Source organism: Ornithodoros turicata, chromosome 8 (assembly GCF_037126465.1).
Source record: "Ornithodoros turicata isolate Travis chromosome 8, ASM3712646v1, whole genome shotgun sequence".
NCBI classification, from domain to species: Eukaryota; Metazoa; Arthropoda; class Arachnida; order Ixodida; family Argasidae; genus Ornithodoros; species Ornithodoros turicata.
The window spans coordinates 23,989,450-24,006,498 of NC_088208.1; the positions used below are offsets into that span (position 1 = coordinate 23,989,450).

At 45.9% G+C, this 17,049-nt stretch overlaps 1 protein-coding gene and 1 long non-coding RNA gene across 2 annotated transcripts in view; one reads left to right on the top strand and one right to left on the bottom strand.

Moving 5' to 3' along the window:
• LOC135366736 (uncharacterized) overlaps nt 1-17,049 on the bottom strand; it is a 329,450-nt gene that overhangs the window by 192,231 nt on the left and 120,170 nt on the right. The gene's annotated exons all lie outside the window — the stretch shown is intronic.
• LOC135366735 (cyclic nucleotide-gated channel rod photoreceptor subunit alpha-like) overlaps nt 1-17,049 on the top strand; it is a 205,994-nt gene that overhangs the window by 183,640 nt on the left and 5,305 nt on the right. The window contains exon 3 of the mRNA XM_064599592.1: nt 1,201-1,608. Coding sequence (XP_064455662.1) covers nt 1,201-1,608 — 408 coding nt within the window. The remainder of the gene's footprint in view (nt 1-1,200; nt 1,609-17,049) is intronic.

Genomic DNA, 17,049 nt, shown 5'->3' on the forward strand with positions numbered 1-17,049 from the left:
ATTGAATGGCTTTCAACGAGGATTGTTTTCTATTCTGCTATCTCGCTGTTAGCCGAAATTCCTAAATTAAAGAGTTAATGAGGATGCACGCCTGGCCGTATAACTTAACTGCAAAAACAGCATCTACGCTGCTCTCATAACTTTTATAAAAATTGGGTAAATGGTAAAAAGTATCCTTATATCTGTATGTTATAATGGGAGTAGATGAAAGACGCTGCAATACGTGCACTTTATGACCGAAGAAGAGACAGTGCAAAAGACATCGTTCTTAGAAACTCGAGCGCACGTGCCTCGAAGATAATGATGATGACAATGCCAATAACGATTCTGCTTCAAAATACATGTTTTGTTTACTCAATCTTGTCAGCCCTAGCGCGCCGAAGCTGGGGCTAGATTGAAGCAAAAGTGTCAGGTCGCGAGTCGCCGATATTTCGAACAGGAACTGTTCTTCTAGAGGGCACCGGCTTCATGATTGGCATTGTACTAAGAGGGTCGGCGGATTACGTGATAACGAACTGCAGGGCATTTTGAGTAAACTGTTTTGTGGACGGAAAATGGGGCTGAAGTGAACCAACTTCGTCCTCGGGGCGATTTGTTACGGTAGAGAAGTGGGTTAGGGCTGAATGAAAAGCGGCGGCTGAATGTTAGTGCTAGAAAGTGCTCAGCATGTTGATTGGAAGTGATCATGCTAGGACGCACCGAAGTACTAAACTCACCGCAACACACTGTCCATGTCACTCCTTCCTTCCTTTCAGTGCGTTCTACAATGCCCTAGATTTGTGTTCTACACGACATCTTCTACAGCCTTGCGTTCAGTGAATAGGGGGGGGGGGAGGGTATATTTATTAAACGGAGGAAAGGTTAGCCGAACGACATGTCGGCTTCCTCTTACGCAAAAAAAGAAAGAAAAAGGAACACGGAGAAAGGAAAGGACAGAAAAAAAAAATTAAATAGAAGTGAATGCTATCCCCAAGAACACCGAATACCCACTGGATGTACGAAAAATGCTCAAACGGATTCGTACGTCCGATGGATATCAGTAAGATATCCATCGGACGTGCGAATCCGCTTGGATGTTGTTCGTACATCCAGAGGACATTCGGTGCTGTTGGGGTAGTGCTACATGACAAGGAGTACTCGAGAGAGGTGGCCGCGGAAAAGCGAAACTGACGGGTAACATAATTTCGTTTGTTCCCGCAGGAGAAGTTGGTAAAGAGATGTACATCGTCAACCGAGGCCGCCTACAAGTGGTCACAGACAACGGCAAGACCGTGCTGGCCACACTGCGTGCCGGCTCCTACTTCGGCGAGATCTCCATCCTAAACATGGGCACGGCGGGCAACCGCCGCACTGCGTCGGTCCGCTCCGTCGGCTACTCGGACCTCTTCTGCCTCTACAAGCAGGACATGTGGGACGTGCTCAAGGACTACCCAGCCGCCCGCGTACGGCTAGAGGCCATCGCAGTCAAGCGACTGGAGAAGTACAAACGGGACCCCATGCGCAAAAGTAGGTTGTTCTTCCCCTGCGGCGTTCGGCCCATCTCCCCGTTCGGCTCCGAGGCTGGCCTGCTAGGCGCCTCAGCCACCGGCGAAGATGACCTCGCCCGAGGTTCGTGTCACCCTTTCTTCCATCCGTTTACTCTTTTCAATCTTACTGTAGCCGTAGAGTTCCCTTCTTCCTTGCTAGTCTACCCGGGCTTTTTTTCCCTACTCGTAGAACGCCCATTTTCCCTATAGTAGAGTAGCTTTGCCTCTCTGTGTTTTGAGATGCCCACGAAGTGTATACCGATGTTTGAGGTGCTTCAGTACGCTAGTTTCACCGAGATTCTCGTTAGGAATAGTTATTGTACTTACTCCTCCACCGTTATTAGTTTTATCCAAGTAATACAGTTTACTACAAAACTGAATGGCAGTGTTTTTAGGATAGGCTAGTTGAGTCAGACGAAGTCTGTGGTGTTCGACGTGGAATAGCAACCGACTGCAGACGTCCCTTGGCGTCTCGGTTTTTCTTCTTTGAGACAACGTTGCGGTACAGACCTAATCAATCACTTCTATCACTGAAATTTCTTCGTGGTCATTTTCAGAACAGGAACGGGATCGGCCAGCCCTACAGGAGCTAGTCTCCAACTAGAACTATAGGCTAGCCACAGGGTGTAGCACAGGGCGCGCTTCGGCACTTTGTTCCATATCTCCATATTATTTGCAATCCAAATTTTAATCCAATCCATTTTATGCTCCATACCAAGGCCAACGTGGTATCTGCGCGGTCATTGCAATTATTACAATCATTACCGTCATAAGAATGGAACGTTCTCGACAATACTGAGAGAGGAGCACCAAGCTGGCACGTAAAAGTTGAAACGAAATGGAACTGAAGGGCTTCACCTCAAACGCTGGTATACGCAACTCTGTCCACTAAAACGGTTCCACCGGAGGGAAGGAAGCGGTGGCGATGAGGCGGTGGCTTTGCCGTCGAAAGAGGACTTGTTTTCTCGCGAATTCCACGTGTGATAAGGTGTATATTCCCGACAACTCCGAGGTACGTATGGAATGTTCGAGGGCTTACATATTTGACAAATGAAACGCTATAAACAAGTGTTTGAAAAGGGACACGCAAGACGTGGATAATGGCACGTGCTGGCCACGATACCGCATTGCCGTTACAGTGCATTAAAGGAACACTAACGTTTAAAAACGTCTATTCGCGGAGTAAAAGACGCCGTTACGTTGACACCAACACAAAAGGAACGGGAGTCACCTATTGCGTCGTTCGGAAAGAACCTGCAATTCACGCTTTCCCTCTTCCTCTCAAGAAGGCCGACAATGCGGATCGCGCTCTCTGTGGTCTCCGCAAAGGATTTGTCCAATCATCCGGGATATCGTTTGAGGAGACCAATCGGAGGCCTCTCCGCATTGTCGGGCTTCTTGAGAAGGAGAGTGAGTGGGAAAGCGTTTTTTTTTTCTTCTATCGATCATAAGTCACGAACGACGCAACGGATGAACCCCATTCCTTCTGTGTTGATGTTAAAGTAACGGCATCCTTCATCCCTCTAAGAGAAATTTTCACACTTTGGTGCTCCTTTAAGAGCGTGCTTCAAGACACCAGTAAAGTTTATGCTCTTCGTCGTTCTGTGTGCACACAGATTATGATACTAGAGTTATGCTAACTTTGCTATCAAGTTTGCGTATTTAAAGTGGAAAGTTCGGCGATCTCGTGTTTGTCCCCAGCAACAACACCAGATAAATTGGTGATGATGACAGCACTCAGTGTCGAGAACACCCATTTATGTTGCTCGAAAGGTTCATAGACCACTTGGCAACTCTTCTAACAGGAAGGAGTTCCAAAAGCTGTTCTGAAATTTTTATAGTCGTTGCAATGCCTGACATCCTCGAGATGATTATCGCAGACTGGGCTGCAGAAGCTCCGAAAAGGGACCCCTCGATCGGTTAATCAAGCCAGGAATATGACAGAGCGTCGTCCGCAGGCAACGTAGAATATTAAACGTGCCATGAAACCATGTCTTTTCTTTTTTTTTTTTCGCTATCCCGGCTTCGTTGTAAAGATAGCACAAATGTGCATTTTTTTTATTAACCTCAATCTTTGTCCTTCATGTTTCTCGAAGCTAAATTACGCTTTGTACTTCTGAGGCCTCGTTAATGTTTAGTATTCTGCTTCTGTAAATCTTCCTTTTATGCATTTAAAAAAAAACTTCAACGGTAAATAGCTCTAGATCGGTATATTATAGTCCCAATACCCAATGAATCCCATACGGTAGCATGCGGTGTAGTAATTACCATAAGTATTGCGGTATACCGCATCCTTTACAGCAGCTAAATCAATTCACAATTTGAGAGACGTCGTCAAGGCAATATATTTCGGACATTTCAACGAGCGAAGCGTCTTAATGGGTAACTTTGAATATAAAAAAAAGATGTATAGCTGAAGCATTAATGAAAGTATGGCTTTAACTTATTCGTTCGTCGAACGCGAAGAAAATCCCTCCTAAAATCACCGTTACTGTAACCAGCGGCAGAAATGAAAGATACGCGTGCTCATCAAAGGAAAATACCAGTGATGGCGACTAACTACTTCTACAGTAGTTTAACTATAACTACTAACTACTTTGCAATGCAGTAGTTTAACTAGTAGTTCAACTACTTTTGAGTGGAGGTAGTTAAAACTACTTCTTTAACTACATCTATAACTACTTAACCTTGTCCATCAACACCAATCCCGTTCTATAGTGTTCTTGGACACCTAAATATGAATCACAAGCAGTGGTAAAAAGTGAGGATTTAGTACACATGCACGACACAATTGATCTGCACCTCCGTTCTCATCAAACAAGTATAGCTTGAGGCAAAAGTCGGGAGCACAATCGTGCCGTAAAGCTTGCGGCAAAATCGGAAGTAGTTGGCGCCTGCAGTAACCTAACTACTGTTAGTTAACTACACGAAACAGTAGTTTAACTAGTAGTTGCCACTACATTTCTGCAAGTAGTTGATAACTACTTTTTAACTACAATCAAGTAGTTTAACTAGTAGTTTATCTACATGTAGTCTACTACTGGCCATCACTGGAAAATACCAGCTATGTTCGTTGCAGAAGCGTGTGTTTAAAAAAATATGCGCCTGTTTAATACTGGAGACCAGCGCTACGTTATGTTGTCTACGCTATGTTCTTCAACTTGCTCTTTTTCCTCCAAGAGAATGTACTTCCACAATTATGACGTCCGCCACCATACGCCTGCTTCACTTGCTAACTTGGTACAGGTGCAAAAATATCCGCATTGTGAATATCGATAGGCATCGATAAACTGTCTAGTAAAATACCGATTGTCCACATATGTCCTGCGAGAAAAAAACAATACACATTTCAGCGATATTTAACTATATGTATCGGTATTCGCGAGAAAAAGACCGATATTTCATCCACATTTGTTTACTTATGGCTATATCCGTGAAAAAATATGACATTTTATTATGCACTCTTAAAAAAAAGGGTGTACTTTAACTCCTTTCCTTGCCACATATATAACACCCTTTTGGAGAGTACAATTACGCTCAAAAGGGTGTCTCCTCACTCCCTGAAGGGAGTACATAACACCTTCTACCAGCCGGGGAGCAATATTACTGTCCAGTAGGAAGAAAGGTGTTAAAGAAAGAAAAGTTCACACTTTTAAGAGTGTAGTTGGAGAATCTATCGATATTTTGAAAACATTGATACCATTAATGGTTAAAACATTGATATTATTTCGTCCCTTCACGTTGGTTCTTGCGATGGCGAGAGAAATACCAGTTGTAGAACGTGTACAGCTAGTGGACAATACAGTCAGAAAACAAAACAAAAAAACGACATCCCGTGCAAAGCAATCTACGGACGGAATGATGCCAACGTATGCACGATGGCAGCGACGCCCCATTTCGCTGCCCGACCAACTGGGAGCTGAGCCTCTTGAATACGACAGATCCATTCATGATTCAGTCCATAGAGCATGAATATCCGCGAACCTTTCCATTACGAGCGAGGCTGCAGGTGGTAGCGTTCGGGAAACCAATTTATGCCCGTAAGACTGAAACCCTCCATGGCTTTCGAAACGCAGCTAGTTCAGCTTATAACGTGGGCATCGTTGAATTATTCAGAATCATGCATTCTGCGTGCCTGTAAAGTTTGTGTAGCGCGTCGTATAAGGCCAATCCACAAGCAGAGAAAGGACAACACAGCAACCTGCGCGTCACCACTGAATTTACGACATTTTCGAGACCAGAAACACAGTTGCTACTTTCTCAGAAGGTGAAGTAACAAAAGTAGAGTGAAAAAGTCACTAAAGGCCGCCAAGTGACAAACAGATATTCAGCAGGTAAAAATTATGGTGACCGACTGTATTTACAAGCTTCTTCAGCTCGGCTGGATGGGAGACCCTTCGATGTTGTTAAGGTTATGGGCCCTTGGTCACCCGACCATCACTTCCTCGCCATGCAGGGATTTGTGCGATTTTGCGCAAACTCAATGTTGGTGGACACAATGTGACTGACAGTGTGTGCGAGTGACTGACTGAGAGTCTCTGTCGCTCATTGTTCTTATTGTAGTAAGCCATTTTTGTTTTTCTAAGTGATCTGGAGTAGCCGGCTCTCGTAATGAGTGCCTATTTCTCCATTTTTTCTGCTCAACTCAACTCAACGGCCCACTCCAGGGCGGCATTACGTCAAGTAGTTTTTTTTGTTTTTGTTTTAGGCGACGGGCCTAATGGGCTCATTGTGACCCCAACAGCACTCTCGGACATTCCCACGATCACGATCGCCTTCGCCGCTCCGATCATTCCCGTCATCTCTCATCTTCATCGCTCATCATTGTCACCACTCATATTAGACCCCCTAGCTGTGGGGTAGCGTTCTACTCCTAGAGTGGAAAACCTTCATCATCACTTCATCATCACTTCATCATCAGAATATATCTGTTGTTGTTGTTGATGTTGATGTTGAGCTCAACTCATCTCATGGTGACCAAGCTGGTGAATGGGTGATTGTGATATCCACCCAAGCAACACAGCGTCTTGGCCCCATATTGGACCAATATTGGCAATACCCAACCAATATTGGCCATGCCGGCCCAAGGTTGTGCCAGTATTGCCAATATCGGTCCAATATTGAGCCAAGACGTTGTGCTGCTTGGGTAGTATGTATATCTCTGTTCATGTGTGGAAGAATAAGGGAAGTGCACGCGGGCATGTTTAACGGCAGGTGGTGACCATTGATTGATTGATTGATTGGTTGCTTGGTGGTGGAACTGCTTGCATTAGTTGGCCACGCGCAGGCGGGCAACGTCACGACTATCGCAGGGGGGATCGTGACTTCTGGGCCGACTTCATGAGTAACTGTGCCGACATTTGTTGACAGAGTGAGGACAACTTAGGGAAATCACTCAGACAGCAGAGCAGGCGCCCGGATTCGAACCCGGGTCCCCGTCAAGTCTCAGCGTGGAATACCATCATCGTAGCCGCTACACCTCTGCAAGCACCAATCGCGTTCTGCATAATGGCGCCATCCGTTGTGCACTTTTCTTTTTTCGAATGCACAACGAGAGTAGCGGTAATTCTAAGAACAGGTTGAAAGGACCTAAATTCGCTGGAATTGCTGCATTGAAAAATTACACATGGCAATTGGAGAAACGCAAAAACAGAACTTTGCCGCTCATTCCTGCCGATACTGTTCTCGGCAGAGCCCGTAGCAATGTTTCTCAGCTGGTGTAGCAATCGTTTGATCTATTTTACATTGGCGACTGCGGTGATGAGAAGTTTATCGTATGATTCATGACAAGACAATTAAAAATTAGATTGATGAACTTTGTCAAACGCCGCTGGTTACCTTGTTGACTACGCCCTTTAGCTCTACCACCGTAATGTTTTTCGAAATTGTACAATACAAACGTAACCCGCTCGACATTGTCGCATTTCTGAACTTGAATTTTCCTTTCACTGATCCAAACCAACAACTGTCCCCTCAAATCCCAGCAATATGCTGTTGATCGAAAGTCGCTAATCCGAGTATATGACGAAATGTCGCCAAGAACAGCGCAAAGTCGCTAAATTTAGAACCGAATCCCGCAAAGTGGCGACGCTGACCGAAAGCGTGTGTTTGAGACGTCCAAGATCGAATGATTTGTGTGCACTGCAAAAAGTTTCCTTTCACCGTCCTCTGTGTTCAACAAATAAATCCACAAAGTAGAAGGAAGGAGGAAGAAAGCAGCACATATAACTTGTGTCTATACCTTCAAACGTCGTGTCTATGTGTCTATATACCTTATGTCTATACTTTTTAAGAAGCATGTATAAGGCTTCGAAGAGAAGATTTGAGGTGGAGTTGAAATTAGGATTACAAGCCCTGGGATAGATACTCGCACAAAAAGTAAGATGGCGGCGCTCAATCCTGCCACGTAAGAGGTCTCCTTCCCACGGCGGCAGTCTGTGACGTCACATCTTCCACCCAATACTGAAGCACACGGGCTTTTTTTCCCCCTTTGCACTGGTATTTGACACCGCCCCTCCCGCGTCTGACACGCAGCAGTCGACCGGTCGCCTTTTCCCCTCACAGTAGCAGCCTGCGATTCTTGGCAGCCAATAAACGTGGTGGGATGATCTGACGTCACAACACGCTAGGCGGAGCTGGGAACGAACAACAACAAATAAATCGTGCCTATGACATGAGCTGATTCACCTGCTTGAAAGGATTACACTACCTCATTACACGCGAAACATGAGGTGTGAGATATGAGAATGAAGTTAAAGTTACGTACAAGCGGAACTATGAGGTGTGATGTAACACAAGAAGAAAAAACTGGGGATTTAAGTCATGACAAAGTCGGGCTGGCTACCCTAGACCACTTAGCCGCAGTTGGTTGAAAAAAAGAAGAAGAGGAAACCCAGTAGTTGGGGGGCGGGAAATAAACATCCCGAAGTATAGCGGGAACACTTGTCACAACCGAGGGACCAGAAAGTGTCACAAAATGGCAATCAGATGAGTTTCTTCAAGTAAACGTAGGAACGCTCGGAGCTGGGAGAGTTCACGACCGCTGTGCAGATTCTTGCAAAGGGAAATATTTTTTAAGGAAAATTTGCGGTCCCGAGACGAAATATTTTGGCGTGACAGTCATGCTGAAGCCGTACTGGCATTTTCTTATCACGCGGTACAAAAACATACGTTCGAGATACGTTTCATGTTCCTTGGAAGCAGAACTTGAGCACATATAACAAACGGAAGGCAAGCCCTTGAGCAGAATGGTATCGTTACTATTCATGACTTGTGGAAAGCTCCGGGCGTACGCCCGCTTTTGTAACAGATAACATACCTTCAGCAGTGTCCCAAATAGGCGTGAGCCTCACGTTTTCAACAAATCAGGGAAGGAGATTGTTCGGTAGGAGCGTGTTGTGCTGTGAAGTTATAACTTCGCAGCACAACACGCTTAAAACATATATGTTTTAATAGTGCAGCATCGCGTACCTGCTAGTATCTCTGACCAGATATAGGAGGGTCTGGGTTCGAATCCCACTACTGGAGCTATTTCGTCAATTGCCAGTCTTTAATCGAACTTACAACTGGGCCTTGTTAGGCTGAAGTATTGTGTTCGTCTTTCTATACGTTTCACAACCTCGACTACCACTACGTGCGCAGCCAGCGTCAAGGAGGCATTAAGGGAATTAGGCGCCACTCCGTGATACCCGCCTTGGTGAAGCTTCTTCAATCTACGCAAAGTGTGCCTTCCATCATTCTTAGTCCAGGAAACTTGGAAGTTTGAGGTTCCCCTACAAATTGGTTTCGATGCGGCGTGGCCGGTAAAGATTACAAGTAGCTGTCGAAAGGTTCAGCAATCTCTTCGGCAGAGACAACGTACACTTATTGCCTCCTAAGTATTTTCGCCCTTCTCACCGTTAGCTTCTCTCTCTCTTTTTTTTTCCCCCTGCGTTATATGTGTGTTTAGCCACCTGATTTTGGGCGGACTGAGTGAAAGTTAGTTTGTCTTCCTTATTTGCGATGCTCCTAAGCGGTAAATATACATATATATTATTTTATATATAATTTTAATATATAGCAAGCGATCATGTAGAATTTTACTTATTTATAGTGGTGTTGTGGTACCGCATGTGCACGCATAACCTTAACTGACTAAAAGCAAATACAGAAAATTTACCTGAAACTGATAATCACAACATTGGGGGGAAAAGGGGAGTGCTGATACATTGATTACAATTGATATTCAAGGAGATAGTCACTAATCATGACACCTTCCTTGTCCCAGTAAACCGTGCCCTTGACTTTTCCCACCGATCGGCGAACCTTGAATTTCGTCGGCTTCGGTGAACCAGAGCGCCGCCATTGGATGCCCTGTTGTTTTGTCGCAGGGGCGATAGTGATGCAACCACGTTTCTTCTTTTTGTGTGTCTTAGCGCCGCGAAGCAACTGTGGCTATGAGCGACGTACAGACGTGGACGGATGGAGAGAGGACACCAGAAAGGAGTGGGGGACATGGGAGTTAGTATGCGTCCTGGGCCGACTTCAGGGGGAACTGCGCCGACATTCGTCTGGAAGGTCTTCGGAAAACCCGGGGAAAACCTCAGACAGCACAGCCGGCAACAGGATTCGAACCCGTGTCCCACCCCAAGCTCATGTTTCATCCACTGTAACAAGTAGCTCAAGAAAGGTGTCGCCATGACACCGCTGAAAATGCTGCAAAAATCAAGGCATTCATTTCGTCGTTGTTTATCATCGTCATTCAAACATTTCGGCACCCACATAGCCGACAGCTTGCGTATACCCAGCTCTTCATGAATTACAAACCCAATTCGTTTTCTGGATATGCCTAAAGTCTCCGCAATAGACCACCCGCCGCGGCACGTCATATCTAGGTATTATGTGATTGGGAAAGAGTGGATTGTTGGCAAAACAGGCTCCCATTGGTGCTGCCGTCGTGTAATTTCGTGTTTTCTGGCGTTTCGTGAAGTGTGGTCAGGGTAGTATCTACCTCGCACCATAAAGCTTTCCTTCTCAACTATTTCGCGCAATGGCATACATAATCGGAAACTACTGTCAAAATAACGCACGTGGTTGGCAGCTGCCAACCCACATGGCTTTCGTGGGCCCACGAAGGGTCGCCATCTGGCGTTGTGACGTAGATTGTGACGTAAACAAACAGCCAGTCGTCCATTGTTTTACCAGATGATGATGGTGGTGGTTGGATTTTTCTGGCGCAAAAGCATCAAGGGCCTTAGAGCGCCAAGACTATGGTAGTGAATGTAGCAAATTAGGTTAAAAACAATGCGGTTTTAAATGATTAGGTTAAAAAAACGTAAAATGTAGCACAAACATGGCTGTATGACTCACGAAATATAAAATTATAGTGCACTTTAATAACCAAATATCCATAAAAAAAGCTAAAAATTCTTGAAGGAGGTATAAGAGGTTCACCACCCAGCAATAGGGCCGGATGTAGTGGCGTGTGATCTCGATAAAATTCATGAAAATAACGACGACGATGAGGTTCATGTGATGGACAGGTGATCAGGAAATGTAGAACGAAGAGTTGCACACCACAGCTTGTACACTGCGTTTTACCAGAGATTCGCCGATCTGTCAAAATGAGATAATGGGCGCAACCAACAGTTTCGGGTGCGTGCACACCGTTAGACGTCTCCCTGATCTTCCGGCGTCTTCGGAGGAAAAACCGCCTCGCTGAAAGTTGGCAGGCCACTTTTTTCACGGTCGAATATGATGGGCACCCGTCACGTAATGATTCCATATCATGCACTCATAGATTTTTCCTTCAACTTTTATTTTGCACGAACAGGGATTTCATGACAGCCCGATGTTCAACCGTTTAAAATTTCACGCTCGTAGTAGACGTGGCTACGTTGACAGCCCAAACAAAAATGAACACTTGGCGTTATAAACTTACAATTTATCTTCGCAGTCTCGCTCTTTGTGTCCACGACGACGAGGTCGCGGCTCGTACATCTGGAAGTGGGTGGGGCCGAGAGTTTTTCGGCACACCCTCGTATAATACTCTAATCGCTGTGGGGTAGCCACTATACTCAGAGAAAACTGTTCTACAGACAAGTGCTACATACAACTGTTTCCCAAAAAAAGTAGGTGGTAGTCGAACTCTGTTCGTTGTTCGCATTCTCTCTTTTTCGTTTCTTTCTTCTATCGCGGTGAAGAAAAAAAAGCAAGACAGAAAGCCACGCTTTTCATTGTCGGTGAGCGTTGCGCGTGACATGAGCGGCACGTGCATCTTTAGTAACCCATTAAAGTTATGCCTTCGTAAGAGTCCGCAATGTGAAAAGAAAAAGTCTGATGAAACAAGACATTTCCTAGAGTTCGAGAAACAACAAACATAGGCAAAACGAACTGGACACGGAGGCCCGTTTTGTCCACATGCTATGACAGACCACAGACCCTTCCTCTCGTTTCTGAACAAACATATCCCCCTCCCTAAGGAAATGTTGTCTGCTTCATCTACACACCAGCTAGCTTGCCTTCTGTACCTACCCAAGCAGCACAATGTACTGAAAGTCGAGTGCAATAGGGGTGGACGGTATGTGTCTTATCAATGTTCTTTAGTTTCACGAGTGTGTTCAAGGCCTTCCACCTACCCGTCCACCCCTATTGCACTCGACTTTCAGTACATTGTGCTGCCTGGGTAGTTTATCCCCATTATCACTGCTACGCGTGCAAAAAAGAGGGGTCATTTGAAAAAGACGACCGCGGAAGTCGCTTGTTTATAATCCATTGCTTTGTAAGTGAACATTTGGCTTTTTGATTGCAGATACGACACAGTCTGAGTGAGATAGCGTAACGGAAACGTGGCACAGAATCCAAGACATAGCAAGGAAAGACAGCAACGGACAGAACAGATGCGCACACAGTGACGTCCGTTAACGTAGATTACTGGCCACGTCTATTAGTCGTCGAGATTTCGCACGATGGTCCTGCATAGTACATGAAAGCGCGTAAGACTGCCGACTCCAATCCTCTATGCGCGCATCGCACTTATACCGTCTCAGAAAATCATGAGATCAGAGACTCCACGGATCACTCCCAACAAAATAGCCGAAAAGGGGAAAAACAATCATGTACAGAATAAGCACAGTCCATTCGGCATTCCCGTTACATAGAGTGCTGCAAGTTCTGCTCTGCCACCTGTGGAGAGTTCGGCGGCCGCCTGTTACTGTGGACGTAGCCTGAATAAGGAATGAGAGGGCCACTCCAACGCATGTACTTAAGCAGTTTACTCTCGAAGTCACTGACGGATGCATGGATAATGTCAGCTTCGGTTACCCTTCAACTTATTTGTAGCTCACTATCTTACACAGTGATGCAGAACAACAACAACAAATTTATTTCTGGCTTTGGAGAGTGGGGAGGTTCATCGCCACAGAATGCAGAACACATGCTCCAAATAGTAGCCAAAACCAGAGAAAGCGTGAGCACGTACGGTCTGTGGGAGCTTCTGTAAAGCGTGCTTTGCCTGCATAGACGCAGCGTATACAGGAGAAGCGACCAACCAATATCTCTCAGGGTACCTGAGCGAACAGACGCGATGTTGCTGATGGGATGACGCCGAAGTGCGCCCCTCGAATTTGCTTAGATCCACATCTCATGCAGAGAGTAAGGCATCGGAATACAAATATATAAGGTCGAAGCAAAGCTAGGGAGACAGGAGCGACTATTAAATTTGCCTGCGACACATGGCGAATGCCTGGGCCTTTGCAATGGCGGCAACTCCTAGCAGACGCCAACGCATTCAAATCTAGCAGAGAAAAAGCCACCACGAACGTGCAAAAAGGCTAACCAATCTAGTTCCATGTTCATTAGCTTTGTCGTGCGCGACTGAAACACGTAAACGTCCAAGTCGAATTTACACTGCGCACGGACATTTCGTCGCAACGAACAAGAGACCTCTACAAATTTTTCTCATACAGAGGGTCTACAGAATTTAGCCTGTCTGACAATTTATCTGTCACCCTTTTCAGGATAGACAAAAAACGTAAGATTATTTCACTTCGCCCTGAAGGCAATTTTGACGGTTCGCCCCAAGGTATGCTGCATAGATGTAATATACGGCTATGTGAATCGATGTCAACCTGCGTAGCACACTTTACAGCAAAGTCAGTATCGCACGCGTAGAAAATTGACACCGTAAATACCCACACAAATCCCGCACTGGCACCACTGCAGGCGTCTCCGCCAGTAAGACAGCCCCGAGACAGGTCACGCGCTTACGACTACCAATAGGAATGTCCGTCGCTCTAGCTCCTCTGACGTCAGAACTTGACGCGTATGCTTGAGTTCAAGGCTGCCTCCCTGTCGCGTTCGTGAAATATAATGTTTTGAAATCCGCGCTGATGAAATGTGAACACAACCGCGCGCTTCAGCGACATGAGTGGATAAACGCATCTTGGCCGCAAATAAGCACTAGTGCCTCTTCCAACTTCCGCTAGGGGGAGTCATAATCGACAGCACGCAGTGAACTCAAAATGATGTCTAACTGTTCATCCCTTGCATTGCCCCTCCTTTAACTATTCTATTGTACCGTGGATAAGCGGACGCACCCCCAACAACATCGAATATCCTCTGGATGTACGAATAATGTCCCAACGGATTCGCACGCCCGATGGATATCCGAGTGATATCCATCGGACGTACGAATGCGTTAGGACATTATTCGCACATCCAGAGGATATTCGGTGTTGTTGGGGACATATCTCAACTAGCGCAGTTGCTAATGCGGTCGCGGGTCTCGCACGCGCGGATTCGGTGAGGATGCGGTTAGTCTAAGTCTGATCCGCTTCGACCTCATCCACAAGAAGAGCCACATCCATCCATGTATCGCGACACTTTTAAAACCCAACACGCGGCATCCTTAACACCGCCACAAGTCCTGCACGACATTTCACTTAGCTCAATTTCACATCGCAAGCACAGCCCTCCTCGTCGCGCTAACAGGAGCAAGCAGGCACAACTACAGCACGACACGGACAAGCGTTGCGGAAAACAACTTTTCGGGCAGCGCGTTTTCGAGGCCCGACACAACAAAGAGGCAAGGAAAGAGGGAGGCTACCAGCTGCGGGGCAGTTTATCACCACAGGAATGAAGCACTCCTCGAGCAAATTGTCGCAGTTTACGGCATAACTATGCGCAGCCGTCTACCCTCAGCCGTCATGCATGCAAATTCGGTCCGCGCGTGCCGTATTGCGCCATCTATCTGCCGGGACACACGGGACACACGCAATTAATTATTGCTCACAGTTTCATGACGCCGCTCGCAGCGCGTTAGTGACTGATAAATATAAGGGGGCAAAAGCAAAAGATTCTTGTTGCAGTGGTGAAATGGGATATCCGCTTCGTAAGTTGCGCATCCCTGGTTCTCTCCTTACGCCGGAAGAAAAAAGAAACGAAAAAAAAAAGAGAGAGAGAGAGAGAGAGAGAGAGAGAAAAGTTTCGCCCGAGAGCATAATTTTGCCTTTTGGCGTCATCGAATGGGTGCTCTTTCGGTTTCGCAGGAAAAAAGTACGGGTATCCATTTTTTTCTAGACTATGGAATATACAGGGTGGGTGCAGATAAAGCAGCCCCACATTTTCGCACATAGCGCGTTCTCTGCATGCTATACGAATTTCCGGCGGCGCACGACGGTAGATTTATGCGGTGCAAATCGAGAAAAAAAATCATGGTAACCAAACTTTGCGCAATAAAATCGCTAGCAACGCGGACTTCGCTCCGTGTATGTGCAATGCGACATGGCGGTGTAGCACAGTTGCATCGCCCTACCGTTGGGGGGTGCCACTCACGCAGAAACAAAACAAGATCTGGTACGCATAGCGGTAGCTAGACGCAACTGTGTCGTGACCGCCATATTGAGTTCTGCATAGGAAAATCGGGATGCACGGAGAGCAACGTTTGCATGGATAATTTTTTTGTTACGGGGAGTTTGGTTACCACCATTTTTTTGTTCGTTTTCATCGAATAGATGCGTCATCCCGCGTCACCGGAAGTTCATGAGGTGAGCAAGAAACGCCATACGTGCATAAATATGGGGCTACTTTATCTGCAGCCACCCTGTACATCTTCTTATATGTCTGTCACACGGCCATTTCAATGCTCATTAAATCAATGGCCACCCAACTTCTCGAGCACCATTGAATCTACGCGGCTGTCACACGTTCCGACCCAATGCCCATTGAGAAGTTGATACGCTACATGTCGGGTGGCGTGTAAATAACCATATGAACTAAGTATGACTCAACTATGAACGCAACATTAGCTTCTAAGTAGACAAAAGTCGCCATACCGGCACTCGACAGGGCAGCGTGAACGCAGTTTTTGCAACTGAGTTTTACGGCCATGCGGACATCCTCTCGAATGCTTCTTTTGTGCCGTTCCACTGTACTATGTACAGAAACGTTGCAACATAAAAGAGCTACACAAAATGATTTGCAAACTGAAAAAACTTTGGGCGGCAGCGCCTCGTCAAGTTACTACCGGTAACTTTTAGCTTTGCTGTCCCACAATGTAATGTGGTAAGCCAATAAATTGAAATTGAAAAGGAACAGTGAAACCAGGGTAGTGAAATTAAGCTTCGAAATTACAACTACCTCACTATGACTTCATTTCCTCGGATATGAACAAGTAACACAACACAGCTTTTTCGCTTTTGTACTTGTTATGCGAAAACGAACTGGGAAACGGCATTTTTCGTGCTTCCCATTGTTATTTAGATGGCATATAGTATGAACACAGGGATATTGAAAGAAGGACACGATTTAAAAGTAAGCAAGCCCGTGGCGTTTTTCTTGTAGGGCTCTTTCGTTATGGATGGAAGGACACATATCTACTGACAAGAATAAAAGGCTCTTCCACAAATTCAACAAACTTTTTCCTTCCGCCTTTCAAATAGAAGAAAAGTTTGAGTCCCAACAGGATACTTCAGAGTCCCGTTGAACGATTTATTTCTTTTTTTCAGATGTGTAGCACCGACGATCGACATCAAAATTCGGATGAATCTAATTGAAGCCCAAAGGAAACACAAATCCTTCCGCCACGAAGTTCCCTATAGAGATGTTCGACAAGCGACACGACGACTTGCCCCTCTTAACTTCCTCTATTCAGTTTTCTTCCCGTGCTGGAGCTGAAAGAAGAAGAATCGCACAGAAAAACACATCGATCCTCGTACTTGATTTTCATTCTCTCGCACAGTCAACGTTAGGAAAACAAGCCTTTCTCCACTGTTTGCCTTCCTTACGCGATCGGAGGGAACCGAACAGACGCTCAACTCTGTATCCACTTCATTCGTTTCGGGAGCTAACAAACCAATCGTAGCTTCTATTCTCGCTCCCCCCCCCCCTACGAGTTTGCTTCCATCCTGATTCTAAATTTGAAGTCGGCGCTGATGATCAAAGTAGTCGAGCCTCGCTGAGATATTCGATTCAGAAAGTGCGGAGCAGAACACTGAGCAGTGCGCGAACATGTAAGAATGCTCGTCCTTCGTAATTCATAGTATTT